The sequence below is a fragment of the Accipiter gentilis genome, chromosome 13 (genome assembly GCF_929443795.1).
Source record: "Accipiter gentilis chromosome 13, bAccGen1.1, whole genome shotgun sequence".
In the NCBI taxonomy this organism is placed as follows: Eukaryota; Metazoa; Chordata; class Aves; order Accipitriformes; family Accipitridae; genus Astur; species Astur gentilis.
The window spans coordinates 3,549,464-3,572,344 of NC_064892.1; the positions used below are offsets into that span (position 1 = coordinate 3,549,464).

The 22,881-nt window shown below is 39.3% G+C and overlaps 1 protein-coding gene across 1 annotated transcript in view; it reads right to left on the minus strand.

The window, feature by feature from the left end:
• The window catches only part of ITGBL1 (integrin subunit beta like 1), a 145,580-nt gene that overhangs the window by 19,468 nt on the left and 103,231 nt on the right, over window positions 1–22,881 (minus strand). The window contains exon 8 of the mRNA XM_049815880.1: window positions 301–417. Coding sequence (XP_049671837.1) covers window positions 301–417 — 117 coding nt within the window. The remainder of the gene's footprint in view (window positions 1–300; window positions 418–22,881) is intronic.

Below are 22,881 nucleotides of genomic sequence, written 5' to 3' on the forward strand. Positions count from 1 at the left end.
CCTTTAAGTGTTTGTATTCTCTATTGAACACTGATGGAATTTGGGATATACTACAGCAATTACATTTATGCTATTAGGTGTATTTAATCCACTTCATTGTTAGTGTTTCTGAAGTTTTAAAATAAATATTCACTAACTCTCAATATTTATAGAGCTTGTTCCTTACAAAAATCCATAATCTATTATAATCAATCAGTGATGTCTATAGTGACAATATGTTATAAAATCAGGAGGAACAGAAAGTTATAAATTCTCAAGACTTATATTAATTATATTATACTATATTAAGTGAACGCATACCCCCACAGACATCACCGTCCGCATTTTCACACTGTCGATCGTCGCATTCACAGTTTTTGCCATGAACTCTGTTGTCCCCTGGAGGGAAACAAGTGCATTTCCCACATTCACATCTCCCTGTAAGAATAAACAATTGTTAGAGTCATGAGTTCAGTAAAGTAAAATACATGAAATATAACCCCAAACTTATTCTACACCTTACCCACCAAAGACACGCTACAAGTCACTCTGTATTAATTAAAGTATGCACATACACACTATTAAAAAAAACAAACCAAAACTATCCCTCCTCCATGGCAACCAGAAGCAAAAGATATCACTGTTATATCTTGGTGGAAACAGCAACAATAAGCAATCATTGGCATTGTATGTTTTTCATATCTCAACTTTACATAACAGAGCTATGGCACATGCTTAACTGCATAATTAACCTCTATAATTGATCCGAAATATTTAGCACATACCTCAGGAACTCCAAAATGAATGTGATTAGAATTAAATAGTCTATGCACGGGGCTATCTAAGATATTTTCTATTCGTGTAGAAACATAACTCTTCAGATACTCTGTGAGGCATTTGGAAAGCAAAAAACCCTATAATTTTTCTTGCCTAGACCCGAGGAAATAGAAGTTGAAAGCACAACCTCTGCCAGAGTCCTTCCTTCCATCAACCTGTTCACAGGAGAACTCCCTAGAGCTTAAAGGGCGAATAGAGTCACCCAAACTCCCACAGATCTTCTACTCCAAAGCCCTCAGAGCAGTGAGTATTAAATGGTCAGACGTGGAAAAAAATAAGATCAAGGACAGTCTTACTTTGCACATATATGAGACAAACTGAGTTCCAGGTACGATCGATTTTGTTATTTCCTAACTTCTAAGGGTTTGCCTCTGTATTTTTTAAATTGTTTTCATGTAATGCTACTGTGAGAATGCTCTAAATGTGACACAAACCGTGGATCGAAGTAATACGCCGATGGGCTTGGGAAAGAATATTGTGTGTAAAAAAGGGCTACCAGAGACATGGATTAGGATGCAGAAAAGCCTGTTCCTCTCAATCCAATTCAATCACATCATCAGTGAGACTCAACCTCGGCCCGGACACTGCCCTACTGACTGCAGAACCCAAATTTACAGTAGGAGCGACTGTAGCTACAAAGCGAAAAAAACACGCAAGTGCAGCCTTTCATTACGTAACCAAACAGTTCAGCATGCACAATATTTTTTCAGCATTTGCCAAAGTATTTTGCTGAATGGGAAAGGAGAACCTTAGTGGGGCTTTTCTAACTGTAGGTTTTGTGACAATAAAACCTTTGAAGTCAACGTAGTCCCAGATCATTCTTGATTTTTTTAAAAAAACTTCTAACCTAAATTTGTTAAATTTGTTTTTTTTTTTAGAAAAACAGTCTAGTTAACTTGGAGTAGGGGGGGTATCTTATTACTTATGGAAAAAATTCCCAGCTCATTTTATAGCTGCTGTACTCTTCATCTTCCCAAAGCATTGCACTTTCAAGCTGACATTTTGTGTGCCAGGATTCAATCTAGAAGAACATTTTATGATCAACATAAAGTGCAAGAATCTTAGAAAAAGGCATACTGATAGAGACAATTAACAGCAAATACTTCATGATACCTTTATAATATACATAGTTTTAAAACTGTTGCATCGTCAATTATATGAGGATATTCGCTCCAGGAAGAAACCTATAACAGGAAGTGCATCTACCACACCACGAAATACAGCTGTATTTGGCAATCATGTCAACATTTAAAATATGATTACCTACAGAATGATTGATGTTATTTGCCTGCATTTTCTAAGCTATAATTATTTGCCAAGGACAGCTACATTAGAAACTGGAAAAAAAGAATTCCTTAGTATTTAAACATACAGAGATTTTTAATGAGTCCAACTCATCACTATTTGGGGCTCTCACAGTCTCTTTCTATGCATCCACCTCAGACAACATGGCTACTTTTACAAAAATGTCACATCGCAGTGTCCCAAAGCACAGTCAGTCACCCGTAGGCAGATAGGTACCTGATGACCAGGACCCATCTGTTGTGAAGGCTCTATAAAATAAACAAAAGAACCATCTTCAACAGTGGTATTCTAGCCAGCTAATGCTATAATAAGGAGGATGCCTGAAGGACAATAAAATCAGTTTAAGCAAGTTGCTTTGAAGATAGGAGTCAGCAGAGATGGCAAAGCCTCCAGAGGGACGAGCAAAGGAAGGTTCTGTAATGAGTGTCCTGCATGTTCTGTAATTAAGCATTACCTTCTGTAATGCTTAATTTAATAAGTCAGAATGACCGAAGAGCCACTCAGTCACTGGGCACTTGCACTGGAATGGGAACAAGTTCCTCTCAGTCCCTGCTGCAATTAATATTTATTCATTTTAGTTTCATGTGCAACTGTTTTACGAGCAAAAAAAATTAGGCGTATCCCATCTCTAGGCAGACAGGACACATTTTTGTCATGTAAGAGATACAAGCTCAGGTTGTCACCTCAAAATCAAGCACAAAGGGGATTTTGGCCCTACTTCTCAATCTTCTCATCTTGGCTAATGAATAAAATACCAACACATATATTCAAAAAACCAAAATTCCTTGTTGATATCTGTGCCTTGTATTTTATTTTGGCTGGCTCCCACCTAAGTTCAATGTATGATTTAGATCATCTGACTGCAGACCTCAGCAGAACAGAAAGTGTCTTGAAAATGGACAGAAACCTCAGTCAGTAAGTGCTCTGGAAGAGGATTTCTCTGAGCTATTTCTTTACTTTCAAATATTCAAAGATACAGATATAGTAGTTTAGTACGCTGCTGCTGAAACTGATACTCAAGTTCTTAGTTAATAATTCCTTTTTTTTTTTTTTACTAATTTGACAAAATCAGCCCTAGGAACATGAGAAGTGTGTTTAGTGCTAGCGCTAAATAATTGCAACTTTGTACTGGCTTAAAAAGTGTATTTTACCTCCAAAAGTATGGAGATTTTTGTTAGATTATGTAAGGTGGGGTCACTCTCTGGAGGTAATTTAGCAGAGAACTGAAGTCCTACTGTTCTGAACAGATAACTACATAGGATGTAGCAAATGTAAACTTCAAAGGCTCAGTTTATTACCAAATAGATAAACACAAAGATTAATAGCATTCTGTAACAATTTCAGATTGCTTCCCTGGGAAAAGCAGGATATTTGCAGGGTAAGCTTGCTTCAGCCATACTGCTATTTTGTCAGATGTAGCTGCTGCTGAAATAACAGAAGGCACACCTTATTCTGTGACCTTCTTCTCTTAGTTATTGTGATAAAATACTTACCATACAAATTCAATCATTCAAAAGTAATTCGAAGCTCACATTATACTGAAAAGAGATCAGCACTTTACTAAACATACTCTTTCTTTGTCTAGAATAATAGGTTTACCATAGCAACCTGATTATAGAGGGAAAGCCACTGCCAAACACATCCTAAAATCTCTTTGAATTCCAGGGCATAAAGAAACAATTAAACACACGAGGACTATGATATTCTCCACCTTCTCAACCCTCTGTGCAAGAGGTACACTTTGAGTAAAAAGAAACAAGTTCACCTCAGACATTTTATAGCAAGTGGCTTCCTCTCCTTGCTAAACAGGGAGAGTAAATTTTATTGTCTGATGACTTCAGATGAAGAAAGCTTTATGATGGAGGTTGTATTAGCTATCAGCATTGAAAAGCTTAACCTACTCATTGCAATGCAAGATCCCCAAAATAGAATAATCATACAATACATTTATTTGTCTACAGTCTTAATATTTCCTCGCACTCTGTCCTCCCATTGATGTCAATAGGACTACTAATCTATTACCGATAATTGTTATTACTTGACAACTGAAACAAGACCAGCTTAGGGTGGGTTTTTTTTGTTTTTAAAGGGCATTAAATTGCCACATCTCATTAAAACGCGTTTGTTAGATAACTGACTCCAGAATTCTAAAAAATCCGTGCCTTAAGTATTTAGCTTTTGATTTTATTCATAATTTACTATAGCATTTTTTCAGTCCTGTTGTCCAACAGTTATGAAAGCATAACTAAAGTAAACAGTGCCTAGACTTACATTAAACCTGCTCCCACGCAAATTGCTGTGACCATTAGCTGCATGCATTCAAACCAATTTCCAGCTGCCTATATCGACTGACTGAAAGTCTCTTTTATATAGGTAATTTTCATTTTAAAACACTGTGCTAGAAGTATGTAATTTGCGTAATAAAACATTTTTACCTTGTAATTGCCAGCAAAACTATCAGGAAGAAACAGCAATAGCTTTCAATGTAAAAATAAACACTGAATATAATAAGATGTACTTCATTGTTTTTTCCTGTCTATAACTCTACAACATAAAGGATTTTTCTGTGCATGGCGTTGAATTTTTATCTTCCACATGAAAACAAATAAATATATTTTTTGTTAATGTGTAAGGAATACAGCACCAAATTGCACTGAGATTGTGCTAAAAGCAAACTAGGTTCATTGGTAACTCAGAAGGATGGTGCTTCATAAACAGAAGGGAATGTGCCTTTAGGAAGGACTTTTCTGCCCCATGGCTGTCCCAGGCTTAACATCTGAAAGCATTACCTATCAGAAATTGCAATTTCTTTGTTATCAAGCAATCTCAGGCAACCTGAGCACATTCAGTAAAGCTGCTGTGTCTTTCTGCCAGCAGAACCCATTTCATGCTGGATAGGAAAAGATGATCTAAAATGATGTTCAGAAATGGCAAATCAGAGAAGGGGGATGGGAAGATCTGTACAGAAGATCACAAAGTTTCAGGGGACATAGTAGGTAGGGAGAAGCAGATGTGACTTATGGAAGTAATAGATAAGAGGTAGCAGCTTCAGGTAAGGAAAAGGAAAGTTCACTGAGTGGCGGAGGGAAAAAAGACCAGTAAAGGGAATAAACAGTACCACAAAATGGGCAAACAAAATGCAGTGATTGCCAAAAATAGGATGGACAATCTCATCATGCCTTGCATAGTCCGAGGTGTTAAGTGCAGTGCAATCCAGCTGAGCTTGATCAATGTGGAGAAATTTATAGACTCAAACAGAAAACAACTACAAATTTCTCAGTGGGTGCACATAGTTTATTTTGCACATCCTATTCCCAAAATGGCCTGGAATGACTTCCCACACCTAGAATGTTTTTTTGTTGTTGTTAAAAAAATTAAAAATCATATAAAAATATTGTACTGACTAAACAAAAAAATAATTCTGCCTTATATGTGGAGGGATCCCTGGCTTTTAAATAAAACAGTGGTAATTCTTGGACCTGGATGGTTGGATGGTTTATGAGGTGCCAGAAGAAAGGAATCTTTGGAAGCATCTTTAGTATGTGCAAAAGTATCCTTGGAACCTCTTTAAACACCTGAGTATCTGGCTGATATCACACAAACTACAAAAATCTGGGGACTAGTTTCTTACAAGGATTTTGGGCGAGAGCAGTGTTCTACTTCTAATATATGAACAATATCACCTGCAACTTCTAGTTATGTTGGGAAAAAAGTAAGTTTTCCTCTTCTAAAAAAGCTTTATGAACTTATATCAGTACAGTTCTGTTTGTCTCCAATGCTCCAACATGTCTGAAGTTTTGCAACAAAACAGCTAGATGGGCTAGCATAACTCTGGTGCTACCTACATGAGAAAAACAATTCTCTTGGTGGACTTGAACACTCCTTTCAGCACCGAAGTGCTATTTTACCATCTCAGAGAAATGAAGAACATCAGAGCCCTTAAATGTGGTTTGTTCTCTCTACAGAGTGCTCAGCTGTAGCTGCAGAGCGAGGAAGGGTGCGCTGTGCTGCTCAGCACAACACGCCGACCTTCATCACGGGTACCAATGTTGGTCCATTCCCGGTGAGCAGCAGCGACAGGAGCGGAGGGTGTGTATGAGATGGATCATCTCGTGTGGCATCCTGGCTCTGCTGTGCTCTGCGCCTCGTGAGGCTTTGCAGGAAAGACAGAAAGCCAACAGCCCAGGAGAGGACGTCTTCTACAGCAACTTCCTTGCATTTGAAACATCAAATGGGAATATTGACGGGTTTGTATTTTAACTGAAGCTACAAGAACCACGAAGGATTTCGTTTCTTAGTGCGCACAGGACTGCTCTATTAGGCTGTTGGGGGTTTGGGGTGGGGCGCTTGTTTTTGTGGAGATCTTCTGGTGAAAACTGGGTTTTCCACACAAGGCTCAAGCAACTGGCACTTTTTTTTCTGCAGTATATTGTGAAAAATAAGATCGTGCATTTATGTCCTCACACTCAAGATGAAACGTGCTGCAACACAAATAGAACACAACAAGAACAACTACTTACTTGTTCAGATTTGGATTGGGAACTAACTGTCTGTTCCTAAATCAATACACAGAAAACAAACATGCCTTAAGTCTACTCATAAAAAGAGATTATTTGCAGCACGACTGACCCAAGACCTCAAGTAAAGATATAAAAGCTCCAGAGAAGAGCTCAGCTGAATCATGCAGACATAAAATGAACAGAAAATTGCTTTAATAAATCTAAAGTAATTTCCAACTTCAGATTTTTTAACTACTTTTTTTCCAATAATTTTGTATACCGAAGTGAACTGAAGCAGCAAGCTCTGAGATTTTTATTTAAATAGCACCAACAGTAGCTAAAGCATGTAATTGGGTTAAATATCTGTATTTTCCTTAGTCTTGCTAGGCACCTCTCAACTGCACTAACTGCATCAGCTACTACATTCAGCACTGTCAATAGGGCTGAAGTAACTGCAATCAACTAGCTATTATCATATAACTGTATCACACACTTAGAAAACTTGTATCTATAGCTGATAACTTTTTGTTCCAGATTGTATTATCTCACCTTAGGCCTATATTTGGCTTCAAAGGCCAGGATACTTTCACTAATTGCTTATGTTGATACACCTGGTTTTATTTTAATTTCCATATCATGCTTGGAAAACCTACTCCAAATCTCTGTTAAGTGCATAGTGACACTGGGCCATCCAGTGGTACTTGGAACATCATAGTCCCATGTGGAAGGGCTGCGAACAGGTCAAAAGGTTTCACAAGGCACGTGCAATGCATGGAGCGTCATGGTGGCTCTGGGGACTTTGCTGTACACAGCTTCTCTTATCCTTTTTCCTTTAGGAGAAGGTACCTAAAGTCCCATGTCTGCTCATCACCTATACTCAGTGTCTTGCAATGGCTGTTGGTCTAAAAATTTGGCCTAAGAAAAACAGCAGAAATTCACAAATCAAGAAATTCTTTTGTGAAAGCTGCCTGAGACTTTCCACTATTGTACATATGTTTCATGATGTTGTTCACTGGTACAAAGTACCAAGCTGTCCCTCATATAAGGTGTGTGGTTTTTTTTTTCTCAGACAGAAAATGTATGTTTCTTTTAATCTTTTTAAAAATGAATTGCTTTATAATGTGAAAGGAGTATTAAAAAAGCTCTGACAATTTAGTTTTTCCTTAAGGGAGAGAAAAAAAACCAACACAGAAAACAAATATCCCTAAGATAAAAACCCTGGAGAAATAAAAGCTAAGTATGTTATCCCAAACAAAAGAACTCTCACAACAGCACAAGCAACTGAATATCCGGGATTGTAAAAGATTGCAAGGGCAATTGTAAGTGGCTGAGACTTGCCCCCCCCACACACTTTAGTACACAAGGCATGTATGACTGGAAGCCTAATTGCCCAGTTGGTGTATGGCATCTGAAGTAAATGCTCTTCCTTTGTGACAGCCTAAATAGTGAAATACTTTTTTTGATAAATCCACTCAACAGCACTACTTTACAGATTTAGCATCAGATAGTCTTTTACAGCTCTTGCTGATCACCACTACTGATACGTATCTTATTTTCCATGTTGCCTTTCCCCACCCCACCCCCCTCTCTTGAAACATTTGGGTAAGAAGCACTGCTGTGTTGCTAGTTTCCTTTTCAGATTGTTAACTTGTTGACATCTGCTATCATCATCAAGCCGGCATGTCTTCTCCATCTGCCTCCTCGCAGTAGCAGTGCTTTGAGGATATACTCCTTGAAGGCTGCCATTGTGTTTCTGCACAGCCAACAGGGAATTTCTAGAGGACTTCCAGGAGAGGAGTCATCGAGAACACCCCTGCCCACTTTGCAAGAGCAGAATTTTAGCCATATGCCTCGCTTTTCCTAGTGACATCTTCCTCAGGTCTCCCGTTGGGGGCACGCCCTTGACAATTCACTCACTATTTTAAGAGGACAAGTAGGACTACAAAGGCAATTACTTCTTTCTTCAAAAGAAATGCGATAGTCAATGTCACCACACAGAGGAGAGATGTGTGAAGAAGACAAGAAAGAAGGTGGCAAAACACTTTAGAAAGAAATGTGTTGTTAAGGCAGAGAACAGTGGAAATGGAAGAGGAGGAAGAGGAGTCCGCTGGGGAAAAAGAGAAAAACTAGACAGCAGGCCAAACGTCACTCCGAAGATGTAAAAACCCTGGAGTTCAGCAAGCCATCATCTGATTTTTTCCTACCCTTCCTCCCCTCCTCTCTTCTCTCACCCCAGTAAAAATAGTTCCTCTTCCATCAGCATCTTTCTTTTCTGCTTTTTTCTCTACTTTTTTTTCTCTTTCCACTTGTCCAATGGGCCCTCCCCTCCTTTAAAATGTTTCACCGCTGGGTACTGAACATTTTGTACTTCTACAAATCACCTCGTCTTTCGGATGACCCCATGTTACGTTCTCTAGCTTGCACTGAGCTCTGTCTTTTCATCTCTTTTTCATTCTTTCCCTCCAAAACGCTTTCAATAACTCAAACTATCAAGAAAAACTACTGTAAAGAGATGCCAATAAATCAAGTAAAGGATACATGGCATTCTACTAAAACTAACATCTTCTCCACAGAATATGAAAAATGAAGTATTGTGTTTGATTTAAGGGACCTGACTTGAGAATGCTTTTCTTTCACCTTGAAAACTATCAGGAAAAATAAGTCTCATTTCCCTTTCAGACTGTCCAACTGCTTAATGCTTAGCATAAGCTGCTGTAAAGTATTTTCTAGCAAAACCCAAACGTAATCAAGGGGCACAATCCAACAGCGAAAAGATATATGAAACACAAGGACATTGTTCAAGAAGCTGTGATGGCTTTTGAGCCATTTACAGCTTTATGCATTTGATTGCCTTATCATCCAGAGGATTGACTGCTTACCCCTTTTTTACATGATCTGCCATGTAATGAGTCATAGCACTAATTCCGCAGAGATATTTAATTTGCAGATTAATTTACTAGAAAATGTCAACTGCTTTGTGGAAGTTTAATCACCAAAATGTTAACCTTGTTCACTTCCTGCTGATGCCTGTTGTTTATTAGGTTGTAAATTTCAAGATATTTTAGGGTTGTAATACAAGCCTATCTATTAAAGCGTTTAAACTCCTAGACACTCTGCTCTTTGAAGCTTTAGCCAAGATTAAAGAGCTTTATAATGGCAAAACAACAATATGAAAAGATTCAACGGCATAGCAACCATCAATATTATTTGCAGATAACAGACTGCTCAGTTCAGAAACCATGGCAACAACTGACATCACACTGTATCTACCTTATTGATTAGCTTTCACCTCAAGACTTTTTCCAGAAATGAAAGACATTACCTAGCAACTGCATCATCTACGGAGTTGTTCCAAGTTAAAATGCTCTTACCCTCCATTTGTAAGCAAATTTTTCCCTTTTTCTTGCCAACTGTCCAGATTGTGCATTAGCCTCTCGTTACAAGGCTCTATTTAATCTGTTGTAAAGACACTGCCTTATGGCTCCTAAAATCTTTGCCCCAAATATAATGGCATCTGTGAAATAATGCTTCTTCCCAGCGCCCAGAAAGGTTGGCTCTGAGGAATAGTATGTAATGTGTAATGAGGGAATTAAAGGCATGATTGTAACAGCTTTTTAAATGCAAGCTTTATCTTTAGAAAACAACACAATCCTTCATTTCCTCATTCTCTGACTTCAAGTATTAGTAGTAAATTCTTCGCTGCAGGTAACCCTGAGTTTACAGATTTCAGGAAGAGTGCATAGCAACAATAAAACAGTGAGCCAAGAGTTATCAAAGGAGACCAGCTAGGCACATCATGTATCACCCTACAGGTGTACTTGTTTAAACTTCTTGAAAGTAATACCATCTTTGCTCATCTGTCTTGATAGGACCCCATGAGCAGGCAAGGACACTGTCTGTTAAGACTGAGTTAGAGACAACAGGTATAATTATGAGCGTCACATATTTATACTCAGCCTCCTGTTTGGAGGACCTGAATAAAACCCAGCAATTAAAAACAGTTAGCAGTTTTCAAGCTAGTCGAAACATGTGCATCAAGTAATTAAAGCCTACCAGTGAGCTCACACTATTCCTGCAATGCCTGCCACAGAAAAGATGGATTTGTGATCAGTCTCCAAACCTTCCTGACAAATACAGCAGTACTCTGAAACACTAAAATTAAGGCATTTTATTTTAATCAGTTAACTCAAGCAACTGCTGTGAAGAGCCTAAGACTGAAGCAGTTGCCTGTACATTAATATTGTTGCTAGTTCTGAGAGCAAGACTCAGGTTTATAGCGTGCATTAGGCCCAAAGTTTCTAGAAGGATCACTGCTAAATAAGACATACACTCCTGCCAAGATTTCTGCTTTGATTGGAACTGACCTTCATTTTGCCAATCAGTCACAAGCAACAGATTTACCTGTGTGCTTCAGCTGGAACTGTGTAACGCAGTAGTCCCACCGTGCGGCTTCCCACCCCTTCTCTACCACCGGCTTTCAGTCCTGACCCACGTTACCACCAGCTGCTCTGTGTCTGCTCCCAGCGGCACAGCCCGCCGAAAATGCTGACGGCTAAGAAACATGTCCAAAAGAGCCTCAACCCTGGGTCAGCGTCACCCACCGGGTGGGATAAGGCGGCACCGATGAGCAAAAGAGGTGCTTGAATCGGAACGGAAACTCGGGACCGAGAAAGCGTTGTTCACATCAGTGCAGGGGCTATTATACATATATATATTTATACACACACTACCCAACATGAACTTCTGGGCGTGCCAGGGGAAGTTTATATAACTCACAATTTGTCCTATAATTCCTCTCTCAAAAGAGGGAGGGAGAGAGAAGAAAGTGTCCAACATTCCCGGGAAAGCATTAAAAGCTCCCCAGCAGATGGAGAATGCAAAACACACTACCAGCCATTAGTCCTTTCAAAATTTCCCTCAATATGATTTTGAGGAAAAACGGCCACAAAGTACCAGTAATATGCTTGATATTGAATATTGTACCTCTTTTGCTTTAAGGATATGGCTAATCTTTTTTGTCTTTAAAAGTCGCTGTTTAAAAGGTGAGAATTTTATCAACGTTGATATATGCAAAAATTTAAGATGAAAATAAGAATAACAAAATGTCTTTTTTTTTATAGCATCGGAAACATTCTGAAGTCAAACGAAGCAAAAATAGAAAAGCTAAGGTGTATTATATAAATCAGAGAGTAAGAGGATCTTTTACAACTGATTAAAAATGTTAAGACTGTAAAGCCTGATAAGTGCTGTAGGGAATTCTATGCTAAATTGAAAACATCTATCCTCTTCTGTTTTGGAAATAAGTATAGATATTACACAAAGTACTGCTTTGTCAATCTCCTCAGCCATCGTGTAAGAACACAAAGACAATGCAAATAGTGCTTTCTACAGACCAATTGCTTTATTAAATATTTAAAAATTCATCAGAAACGACATTGCTGGCTAAAAAAGCAATCCTTTCAAGGAAAAAAGCAATATTCACTGCAATGGTTTCTAGCAAAAAATACCCGCCAAGCAAAAGAGCAACTAAGAAGAGAAACCTGGACCTAGCCAGTGGACTGAGTGGTTTTATCTTTCTGGGTAGAGAAGGAGTGCATCAAAGCCATCTGCTGTAGCAATTTGTGTGCCTTTTCTCCCCCCCAAGTACTTTGTCTAAGCAGGTCCACTAAATTGTAAACTAAACCTGCCCCACCAATGAATATATGGAGGACATAGTTGTTCCCAGAGATAGTAGTCACTGTTACAGAAATCCAAAGGTAGATGCAACTCTCTACCCACTCTAGCTATTTAGGAGCAGTTCTTTGCAACTCCAGCACAAGGTTACTCCAGTGGAAAGAAATAACTCAAACCTTCGGATAAACCATGCTTGTGAAATAAACCCTACAAAACTTAATACATTTTTAACCTTAACAAAAGCTCACTGATAAAATAGCCAGTGACAAAGTCAACAAAGCAGAAATACAGTGGAGGTTTCATGGGAATGTAAAGGTGGGAGAGGTTGCTGGGAGCTTTTTCTTTCTTTTTTTATGCTTTTGCATTTAAGGGTAGGAGTAGGAAAAGTTAGCGAAGTGGTTGCCAAGGCAGCAGAAGATGGGACATGGAGATACCATTACAATGACTAGTTGCACTTTGCTAAGCACGCTCTGGAATATGTACGTGTAAGAAATGTAATCTAACAGGTTCTACCAAAGAAAAGATCCCAAGACTAAAGCCACAGCTGAGGATGAAGGCAAAATTTGGATGGGGAGTGAAAAGGTATGAGAGAAGAGGGAAGCCCAGATATATGGACAACTTGTAAATCTGGCAAACAAGATTTTGACAGCAGATTCCTAGATGAGGAGAATGGGAAACCTCTGGCCATGAAGTCAGGTTACCAAAGCAAAACCTGTAACAAAGAAGAATCAGGCCTGAAGGATAAGTTTGGGGTGCTCCAAACACCCAGAAAAATGAAGAAAAGATGTGAAATGGAAGGAAAGAGGAGCAAAGATGCCTGCAAAACCCAGAAACATTTAGGTTGGAAAAGACCCTTTAAGATCATTGAATCCAACCGCAAACCTAACACTGCCAAGTCCACTACATCTTTTTAAATACCTCCAGGGATGGTGACTCAACCGCTTCCCTGGGCAGCCTCTTCCAATGCTTGACAACCCTTTTGGTGAAGAAATTTTTCCTAATATCCAATCTAAACCTCCTCTGGCGCAACTTGAGGCTATTCCCTCTCGTCCTATCCCTTACTACTTGGGAAAAGAGTCCGACACTCACGTCCCTACAACCTCCTCTCAGGTAGCTGTAGACAGCGATAAGGTCTCCCCTTATCGCTGAGGAACAGACAAGGGAGGCAGGTAAGTATCAGAGCTCACAAAAATAATAAGCGGGTGATGGTGTGAAAACAGAAAGCGAGGTGATCTAACAAAAGAAAGAACAAAGGAAGAGGGACAACCTGTGACTGACATTCAGCAAAATACGGCAGATTAATCTCAGAAATGCAAGGGTATGCAAAAAGGTGAGGACAAGTAGTTCTGAAGAAGATGCTCCAGCAAGTGGAAACCCAGGTATCCTCAGGAAAATTTTTCCAATTTGCAGAAAAGAAGTGGCATTAAAAGAGAATTAAAGACAACAGCTAGCTCAAGCAGTGGTATGAAGAGAGAGAAAAGCTATATTATCCTCTAAAAGCAAAAGAACTTCTGTCCAAGCCAAAATTACTTTATCTAAGGAAAGAGCCAACACATTTTCCATAATAATAAATAATCAGACCCCATTTCCATAGGAAGACAGCTCTGATTAATCAAGACATTCACCCTGCTGAACTATGAAGCAATGTAAGATTTTACAGACTGCTGAGTCTACAGAAAGAAACACTATTTCCTGCACCGCGGAGGTTCAAAACTTTGCCAGCTGATTTTTATTGTCTGAGAACAATTTTTGTGTCACTACTATGGCCACCTTTCCTCTTACACATTAGCACCAAACCACCTCTGAACCAGCATGTCTCATAAGGATTGAATGGTGGCCATAACACGTGGGAAGCGTGGTGGCACAGTTAGAGAACTTGTGCTGACCTGGAGAAAAACAGTGTTCCCACTTGGCTGTTCAGTCAAGCTAGATCTTTCTTTCAGTAAAAACAACCATTCTTATACGCTTACTTGTTATAATTAGAGAGGGCATCAGGGATCACAGGGCACGGTTGCACCTTCTGAGTTTCACCATGGATCTGAATTTAGGCAAATCATTAGCAATCCACCTTCTTGTCTACAACAATGAAGCAGGATTACAGCACCCGAGAGCAAAGCACTAGCAACCAGTGCATTAAAAGCAGTCAGCATGCAAAGTGATGTTATGAAAAAAAAAAAAACAAACAAAAACCACAACACCACAACCTATGTCTTGCAAGGAGGGGAAATTTGCAACGAGCATCTCCAGATGGAGAAAGACAACGTGGGGGGAACAGCTCATACAGCTACTATTTAGCAGCTGACAGGAGCTCTTGTGCCGCTGGGAAAGTCAGGCGTTGGTGGCCCTTGGTTCCTGCTGCACTCAAAGGAGCCACAAGAGCTGGCAGCTCTTGGTTTCCACGAGCGGCGATGCCTCGCAGGAGCTTGGTCCTTCTAAGCCCATCAGCTCTGCTGCTCGCGGAGGTATCGTCATGCTTGGGGTAGGAGGCACTTGTGATGAACCAGGCAGCTCTGCAGCAAGCGTAAAGTGGCATTTGTTGCTCATGGCTTTCACTGAGAGGGATTAAACTGGTATGAGAGACCAGACAGGAGGCAAATCCCAGTGGCGAGAAACATTGTTCCAGCAGTAGGGTGCCATCTCTGATTTTAACACAGCATGAATTAATGCTAAAGCCATGTTCGCTCATATGGATTTGTACAAACTATCAAAAATTCATCTCAGCCCTTTTCCAGGAAATGTCAGAGTTCTGTTTAGCAAATAAGAAAAAAAAAAAAACCCACAACAATTACGGCTAACCAGATTGAACACAATGAGTTTGGCAAGCTCTGTCATACCTGATTTCAGCTGGAGATCAGGCCTAGATGGAGCATTCCACATTTATCATAAACATCTCATTAGAGAAACAAAATCGGCCTGGTATTACCCATTTAAATTTGTCAAAATTGCTTTAAACACAGCATGAATGTGGGAGTTACTTTATTGCTGTTTTAGAGAAAAGTACCCCAAATTACTCAGACAAATAAAAACAACATTTTAATGCTACGCTTAAAAAGCAATTAATTCTGCAGATCTATTTTTAAGCTAATAAAGGTTTCGTTTTGCTTTGTTTAACAGCAAACAATAATGAACTAAACAGCATTTATTTCATTTAAAAAAAGGTGGATTGTCTCCTCTTTGCTAATAAAGTCATAAGAAAATTGTATTTAAGCCTCCTCTCAGTAGTTCCATGCAACTGAAAAACTGGCGTGTTATTAAATTCCTGTGCAGGAAGATGTAAGGTCCCAGCAACTGCTTGGATTTAAACCTTTCTCCCCAGGAACCTGTGTTATGGCGGAGCACTGACAGCAGCAAATGAGAGGCTGCCACAGAAGAATTAGGAATTTTGTTGCTATTTTCATTTCCCCCTCCTGGAGTGGGGAGGCTACTGAGGCTTGGTGCTGAGGGAGGGGGGAGAAATAAGGAAAATAATCAGTAGAACTCATTATTTTTCTGTGAGAAAAAGTGGGAGGCATAAGTTATAGGGGGTGGTAATTGTAGATCAGACAAGGGCAGAAACTGATACTCAGTTGTGAGAGGAAAAAGAGCAGTGGAGACATCAGCTGAAAATAACCAGCAACCACATGTACTATAACATCAGTAGCATGCAAGACACGTCAAAACTCTTGCAGTGCACGCAAGCGCACGCTCACAGAAATGAAGGATTTATTTCAAAAAGTCAGTTGCTCTTCGATTCCTTCCAGAGAGAAGCAGCCCTGCCTCCTCCCCAGCAGTGAGACTGCAGGCATCTCGGCATCGCCGCCGGAGGTGTCGGGTCTCTCCACCTTGCACGGTCATAGTTTGGATTTCAGAAGCTACGACGGGAAAAGGGGTCAGCAGGCAGAGCAGCAGCGGGCAACTGCCAGAGCAGGCTGCGTTGCAGCAGACCTGGACAGCCTGGGATTTTTGCTTTCAGGAGCACGGGCAGATCACAATGACAGAATTTAATATTTTCCTTGAAGCCTTCATTAGCAGCACTGGTGCTTAAATGAATGACTCATTCATCTATCCTGTCTCAAAGATCACAACAGGAAACATTACACCCATCTCTATCTGTCTCTCCACTACTTTATTTATAGCTGCAATTAATGAAAAAGAAATGTATTTTCCCAAGAAGTCTCACTACACAAGTGAAAACTATCTACAAACCAAATAGTTTATACAGTATAAGGAATACATGTGAAACAATACACACAAACCCCCTCACTTTTAGCATCCATCTGAAAGATGGTCTAGGCCTACCCTAAAAAAGCCACCACTGCTAAGCAGAGGTTCAGTGTTCAGAAGACCAATAAAATCAACATACAAACCCAAACAAACCCCACCCCAAATGTCAAGAGACATGCCGAGTGCAACATTTTGATAGGACGAGGGGTAATGGTTTTAAACTAAAAGAGGGCAGATTCAGATTAGATATAAGGAAGAATTTTTTTTTTATGATGAGGGTGGTGAGGCACTGGAACAGGTTGCCCAGCTAGGTGATAAATGCCCCATCCCTGGAAACATTCCAGGTCAGGTTGGACGGGGCTCTGAGCAACCTGATCGAGTTGAAGATGTCCCTGCTTGTTGCAGGGGGGTTGGACTAGATGACCTTTAAAGGTCCCTTCCAACCCAAACCATTGGATGATTCTATGATTCTATGTTTCTGTTTCTATATTACAAATGCAATTATTTTCATGGGCATTTTTCCCCCAAAAGACCTTCATCTGAAAAACTGTATTACATACCAATACAGATATCTTCTATACACAAAACCCGTGCAAGACCACATGCATACAAGTGTTTCTTAAAGGCAAAAAGTAACAAATGCTGAGTTTTCACAGCAAGCTCTACCAAAATCACATGATCACATGACTTATCATGACACTGAAGATCAATTACAGGGAAAATAATCCCAACACCACCCCAAAATGTCAGATTAAAATAACTTCCAAATGGAGGAAAATTTGGAATGGCAGGTACAGTATAGTTTGCAACACGCACACAGATCTGCAACAGTGTGAAAGGCACTCACAAGTCAAACGGTGCAATTCTGTGTTTCATGTCATTTTCAACAAGTACACCCAAAAAACAAACACAGACCAAGCCCCTGGCTGCTTCTATACTAAAGGGTAAGAAAACACATCAGCTTTCACCCCATCCTTCTGCTTCTGCTAGTGAGGACATAAAACCTTAAAGGATTGATCTGTACAGTCTTTCCAAACAAAGCTGGATCCAAAACTCAGTAATCAGCATGAACACAGATGCTTAGCAGAGTTTAACAACTCAAGCACGCTGCTACACTAATGTGGTTTCACGTCTGGAGCAAGACCTTGTATGGCTAACGCACTATGAAACACAAACTTGGGACTTTCTGTAGAAGACCCTATGGACAAACTCTTAGCAATGCTAAAGAGTGTTGAGCTGATCCATGGCCTCTGTTTCTAACGAAATGATATCTTTGTCTGAAGAATCTTATTAACTCCTAGACAGCTGTATATACCATACAAAGCCCTTGATTAGATATGATCCATGGTAACTAGGGAGACGTGGCTGGAACTGAGGCTGTGTGCAAGCTTGTATATTTGTCTTCTGCAGACAGATTTTTGATGAAAATAAACTCAATTTTAAGAATGCCTGTGGCTCCAAGTATCTCAGTAAAGGAGAGCCCCAGTAGTTAGCACAAGGGCTGAAGTGAACTGTAAACTAGCCAACAAGGGACGTATTCTTGCAGAACCTGAAACCCAGAAGGAACAGCTCTCTGAACACCCTCCTTTAGCTCTCCTCATGCCAGCAGTGCTCTCTTCCCAGGGAAGCCCAGGCAGTCGCAGGGATTGCCTGCTGCAAGGGAACGAGTTACTGAGTACTTAAGTGATGAGCGACCCTCCAATTCTCATGTACTTGTTACACAGGGAAAAAAGGGAACACAGCACAACATAAATTAACAGCAATATCTGGACAGATACATGAACCAGAGAGATACACACACTGAGGAGCGTCTTAGCTTTTCCTTTTCATCAGAATATATGAAAATCGCTACTCTCAGGTGTTAGCCTAGTACCATGAAATCACACCATCTCAAATTAGCAGAGATGGACTAAGTATCTAGTACTGCTGTCTCCTACTCCTAAGGGACTGCAATACGTTCTCTTTAGTTGAAATTAACTCATTTGTGTTGATGGGAAAATAAAACTGTTGCCATGAAGCGATGCTGCAAAATTCAACAGATTTATGTGTCCTTGTGGGAAAGTCTTTTCAGCTAATGTGGGTAACAGTGTAATCAGTAGGGATCACAGAATAGTTGAGGTGGGAAGGCACCCCTGGAGATCATCTAATCCAAACTCTGCTCAGTGGAGGGTGACCTACAGCAGGCTGCCCAGGACAGTGTCCAGTACAGTTTTGAAAGACTCCAAGGATGAAGACTAGACTAAATCTCTAGGCAACCCTCACAGTAAAAAATTTTTTTCATCTTAATCATTTTCCTCCTCTGATCTACTACGGCACCAGGATGTTCACGGGTTTCCATTAGCCAGAAAAATCACAGATTTTTAAGATAAATTATTACAATACCTCCCCCATAGGAGGTGAAGAAAAAAAAAAAAAGTTGGTTGATTAATTAGAAGTCACTGAGATTTGGGGGGAAAAACAAATATAATTTTCCCAAAATCTGGTGGTGGAAATGCATTATATGCATTTGCACTCAAGACTTTCTGATTCATCAAAAAAATATGAAATAATCTGCAAAATGGAATATTTTATAGAACCCAACATCTCCACCCTGCACTCTTTTGAAAATGAAGTTATATATCTGTTTTGCTAAGGCTGTATGCTATTTTTGACTAATAGATTATGCTTTTTCCAAATACATAAATTAGGAACAGAATTAATACAGCAACATATTTTACTGACTTCTAAGTAACACAGAAATTAATTCTTAAAAGTGTGCTTTTGCCAGCTACCTTTAAAACAGTGATAGATTTCAAATTTCTGTAAAGGACTTCAAGTAAGTCACTTTTCTTGCCCTGCTGGGTGCAGGGTCCTTAGAAAGAACCTCAGAGTTAGAAGGGAAGTGACAATCATTAAAGCAGAAGTACTCTGCTTTCAGTCTTAGACCATCAAAACTGGGCTCCACATTTATTGTAAATGTATTTCCTAGGGAAGATGAACATTCATAAGACATACGATCAGAAACAAGCCAATTTTTAAAATTAAATTATGACAGGATTAATCTTCCTAATCATTCTATCAAGTAATTTCAACTTATTTTTTTCTGTTTTCTTTGATTAAAGAATCAAACAGCTTATAAAAAAATGTTCAGTGTTCTTATCTTTGAGTCAGTTGGTAGTACTGACTATAATACCTGACGATTTGTCTTAAGCTCAAGATCTACAGTAAGATCTCAAATCCAGATTAGGCACAAATGTATTTTATATCCAAAATAAAACAAAAAATTAATCTTATCTACACTGATTCTCAGGAGCAGGTCTGCAACTGGGAAACAAAAATTTACAGACCATGAAGACTGTCACAAACATTACCATTCTCTGCTGGAAGGCAAGGTGCAGGTCTTCTTCAACATCTCCTATTGTAAATCATCGATTCACCTCCTCAAAACAAAACACTCTTCCTTTGGGAAAGGGTGAGAAAAAAGAGCAAGTCTCAAGTGGTAGCACTCTTCCTCAGCAGGCAGCTAAAAGGCACTTGGATATGGTAGGGATGTTGTGTAAGAGCACACAGAGGTTAGACTGAATTCCAAACACCACAAAAGGTTATTCAAAGAAATTCAAGAGGACAAACAGCCTCACGGTGCTTAACAAAGCAAGGCAGCAAGCCTGAAAAGCAGATGAACAACTTGAATGCAAAGCTAACCTAAGAATTTAATAAGGGAATTCTAATAGAAGATGGTCATAAACAGGGCAGCCTGCAAGGAAAATACGTTTACCTAAAGCAATGGATTGAAGACAGGTGTGAAACAACCTTAAGCTGATGAGACTTCTGGAGTTTTAAAAATAGATTGCTCTACATCTTTTAAACAATGCATTTTTCTGTGCTTTGTTGAGAGTAACTCTGATGTATAACAAAGTTCTCAGAATAGCATTATTTCAAGTCTACAACTGCAAGGAAACGTAAAAAGTCAGTATAAGTCTATGAGGGATATCTCTTTTGTACGAAGACAGGTTCAAAGCACATCAATGCACACCTTCTCAAAAATAAAAATAATGAAGAATGAAGTGTATTCTAGGAGGCACTAATAAATTTCTGGCAAAACAAGTGTGACAATAGAATAAAGCCTCAAAATTACAAAAGCTTGGCAATTCCAAATTACACAACCCAGATCCTCTTACCTGTGCCCCTTTTGTATAACAGGATATATTACAGCTGAACACAGAACAAATTATGCAAGAATGCCAAGTGTCATTACTACTGTGTACATTCACTTACATACATGTATGTAGACAACTATAACTGTTTTGCTCTTATCATATACAATATACAGAAAATGCTAAAATAACTAGAAATTTAATATTTATGACCTTAAACCACAGGGGCTCTAGTCTACAGAGTTTATCATAAGACTCTGTAGGGTAAAGACAACAGCCATCTCTCATTCTGCACTAAATTAATTTCATATCCAGTCCACGTTATCTGAAAAAAAGGGCTGTGGGAAGCTTCATATCCAAATGTCACTTGAATGAAAAGAATTGCTCAGTATGCCTCCATTTTTTAATCTGTGAAAGATTATTCAAGATCATGGGTTAACTCCTGCCAAGCGTTGTTTCTGTGTTACAGTGTGTAGATGAAAGGGCAATAGAAGTGTTTTTCTCTCTCTCTCTTTCAAACAAATCCTTTCAGTGAATTATTCCTGTATAATACCAGGATGAATTATAAGTGCTAGCATCAAAAAAGCACTAATAGTCTAAGAATGAGTGTAGTGGCATCCAAAATAACATCCAGTTGAATTACTTGGAATTAATAGTATGAGTCACCAACAGCCATGAACAAATGAACGGGCTACCTCAGTGCTGTTTGATGTACTGAGATGGGTGCCCTGATTCATTAAGTCAAACAAGAAGGCAATAAAGAGGGGAGAAGGACGTGCTAGAAACCCACCATTCACGCTGCATGGACAAGGCAACTGCTGGCTCCATCTTCTTCCCAGAAAGAAAGTAATATATCAAAGTGTAGAAAGTTAGAGGGTCATGGCCCTGCTGACTCCTTGCAGCATGTTAAGAAAACACAATTGATTCACTGAGAGATGGATCTCATCACACCACCTGTAATAGGCACCAATCAGGCACTGCCCAAACCCATTAATGAGCCCAAGGAACAGCTGTATCTCCTGCTACTCACTTCTGTTCTTCCTTAGGGACTTCTCATAATATAAATATTCTAGCCTGCAACTTAGATAAGGGACAGAGGAGGAAGGACAGGAAATTATCTGTTGTTACTCAAATGTCAGGATTTTTGCCCTTGAGCTTTATCTTTTCTTCACATCAAAGTATTTCTGTGCATTGTCTTTCATGAAGTTATGGTCTTCCTGATATCTGACTCAATAATTAATGTGTAAAGTTATTGCTTGCATGCATAATCTTCCTCTCTCATGAATATGTGAAGGAGGAAAGATTATAAGTTGTCAAGTGCTTCCAGAGCCTCTCTCCATGACAGAATGATAGATCCCAATGCTGTATTTAAAACACAGCTGAATAGATAAAAATAGTGTTTAAGTTTTATAGTCATTATGAACCACAGTAATTTATTGAACCCTTCAATCAGCTGAGGAAACAAAAGATTGGGAATGGGTGAATGACTCATTTCTTTTCATGCCATGTGCACTGATGCTCCAGTAACTTGATGATCTGAAGGCTAAATAAGACTGCACAAATGTATTGCAGAAATGAAGCAAACAGAACACATCATAAACAAAAACAAATCAGTGGAAAGCACTGAGGGAAACTCCAGCCAGTGGTTGGCTCTTAATTAGCTGTATCTGCAGGATGTCTCTGAAATAGTTAGGAAGACAAATGTAGATTTCACAGTGATTCAGAAAGAAAAAAGTCATTTCAATAGGAACAAGAAATCTAAGTAAATAGGCTCAGATATTTCTGCTCCCAACAACTTGACTATGGACTACACACATATGTTTTGCACCCCCTTTTTCTCTTTTCCCAGAAGTTAGGACCTACCCATGGAAGGAATTTGGATGCCATGTTAACATTAGACAGTTTGACTGGAACCTCATAATGTATATTAATGGAAGGCATCATCTGTATTTACAGACGACACTGAAAATAGTTTTGTGCTACCCTTTTCATAAACTGGAAGCTAAGAGGTACCACCTCTCATGGAATATCCGTTAAGGTGATAGTCTGAATAAATCTGCCAAAACACACAAAGAGATCATGATTCAGCATAGACAAAATAGAACAATGCAGGAATTGCTGTACTGAAGAAAAGCAACAGTATATCTCAATTTGTATCCCTTCACTGACCATGAAAAGCTTTAGAAGAATCAGATTTGATATGCCAAACTTCATGTTACAAAGCTCAGCTCCTTTCCGTGCATCCATCACAG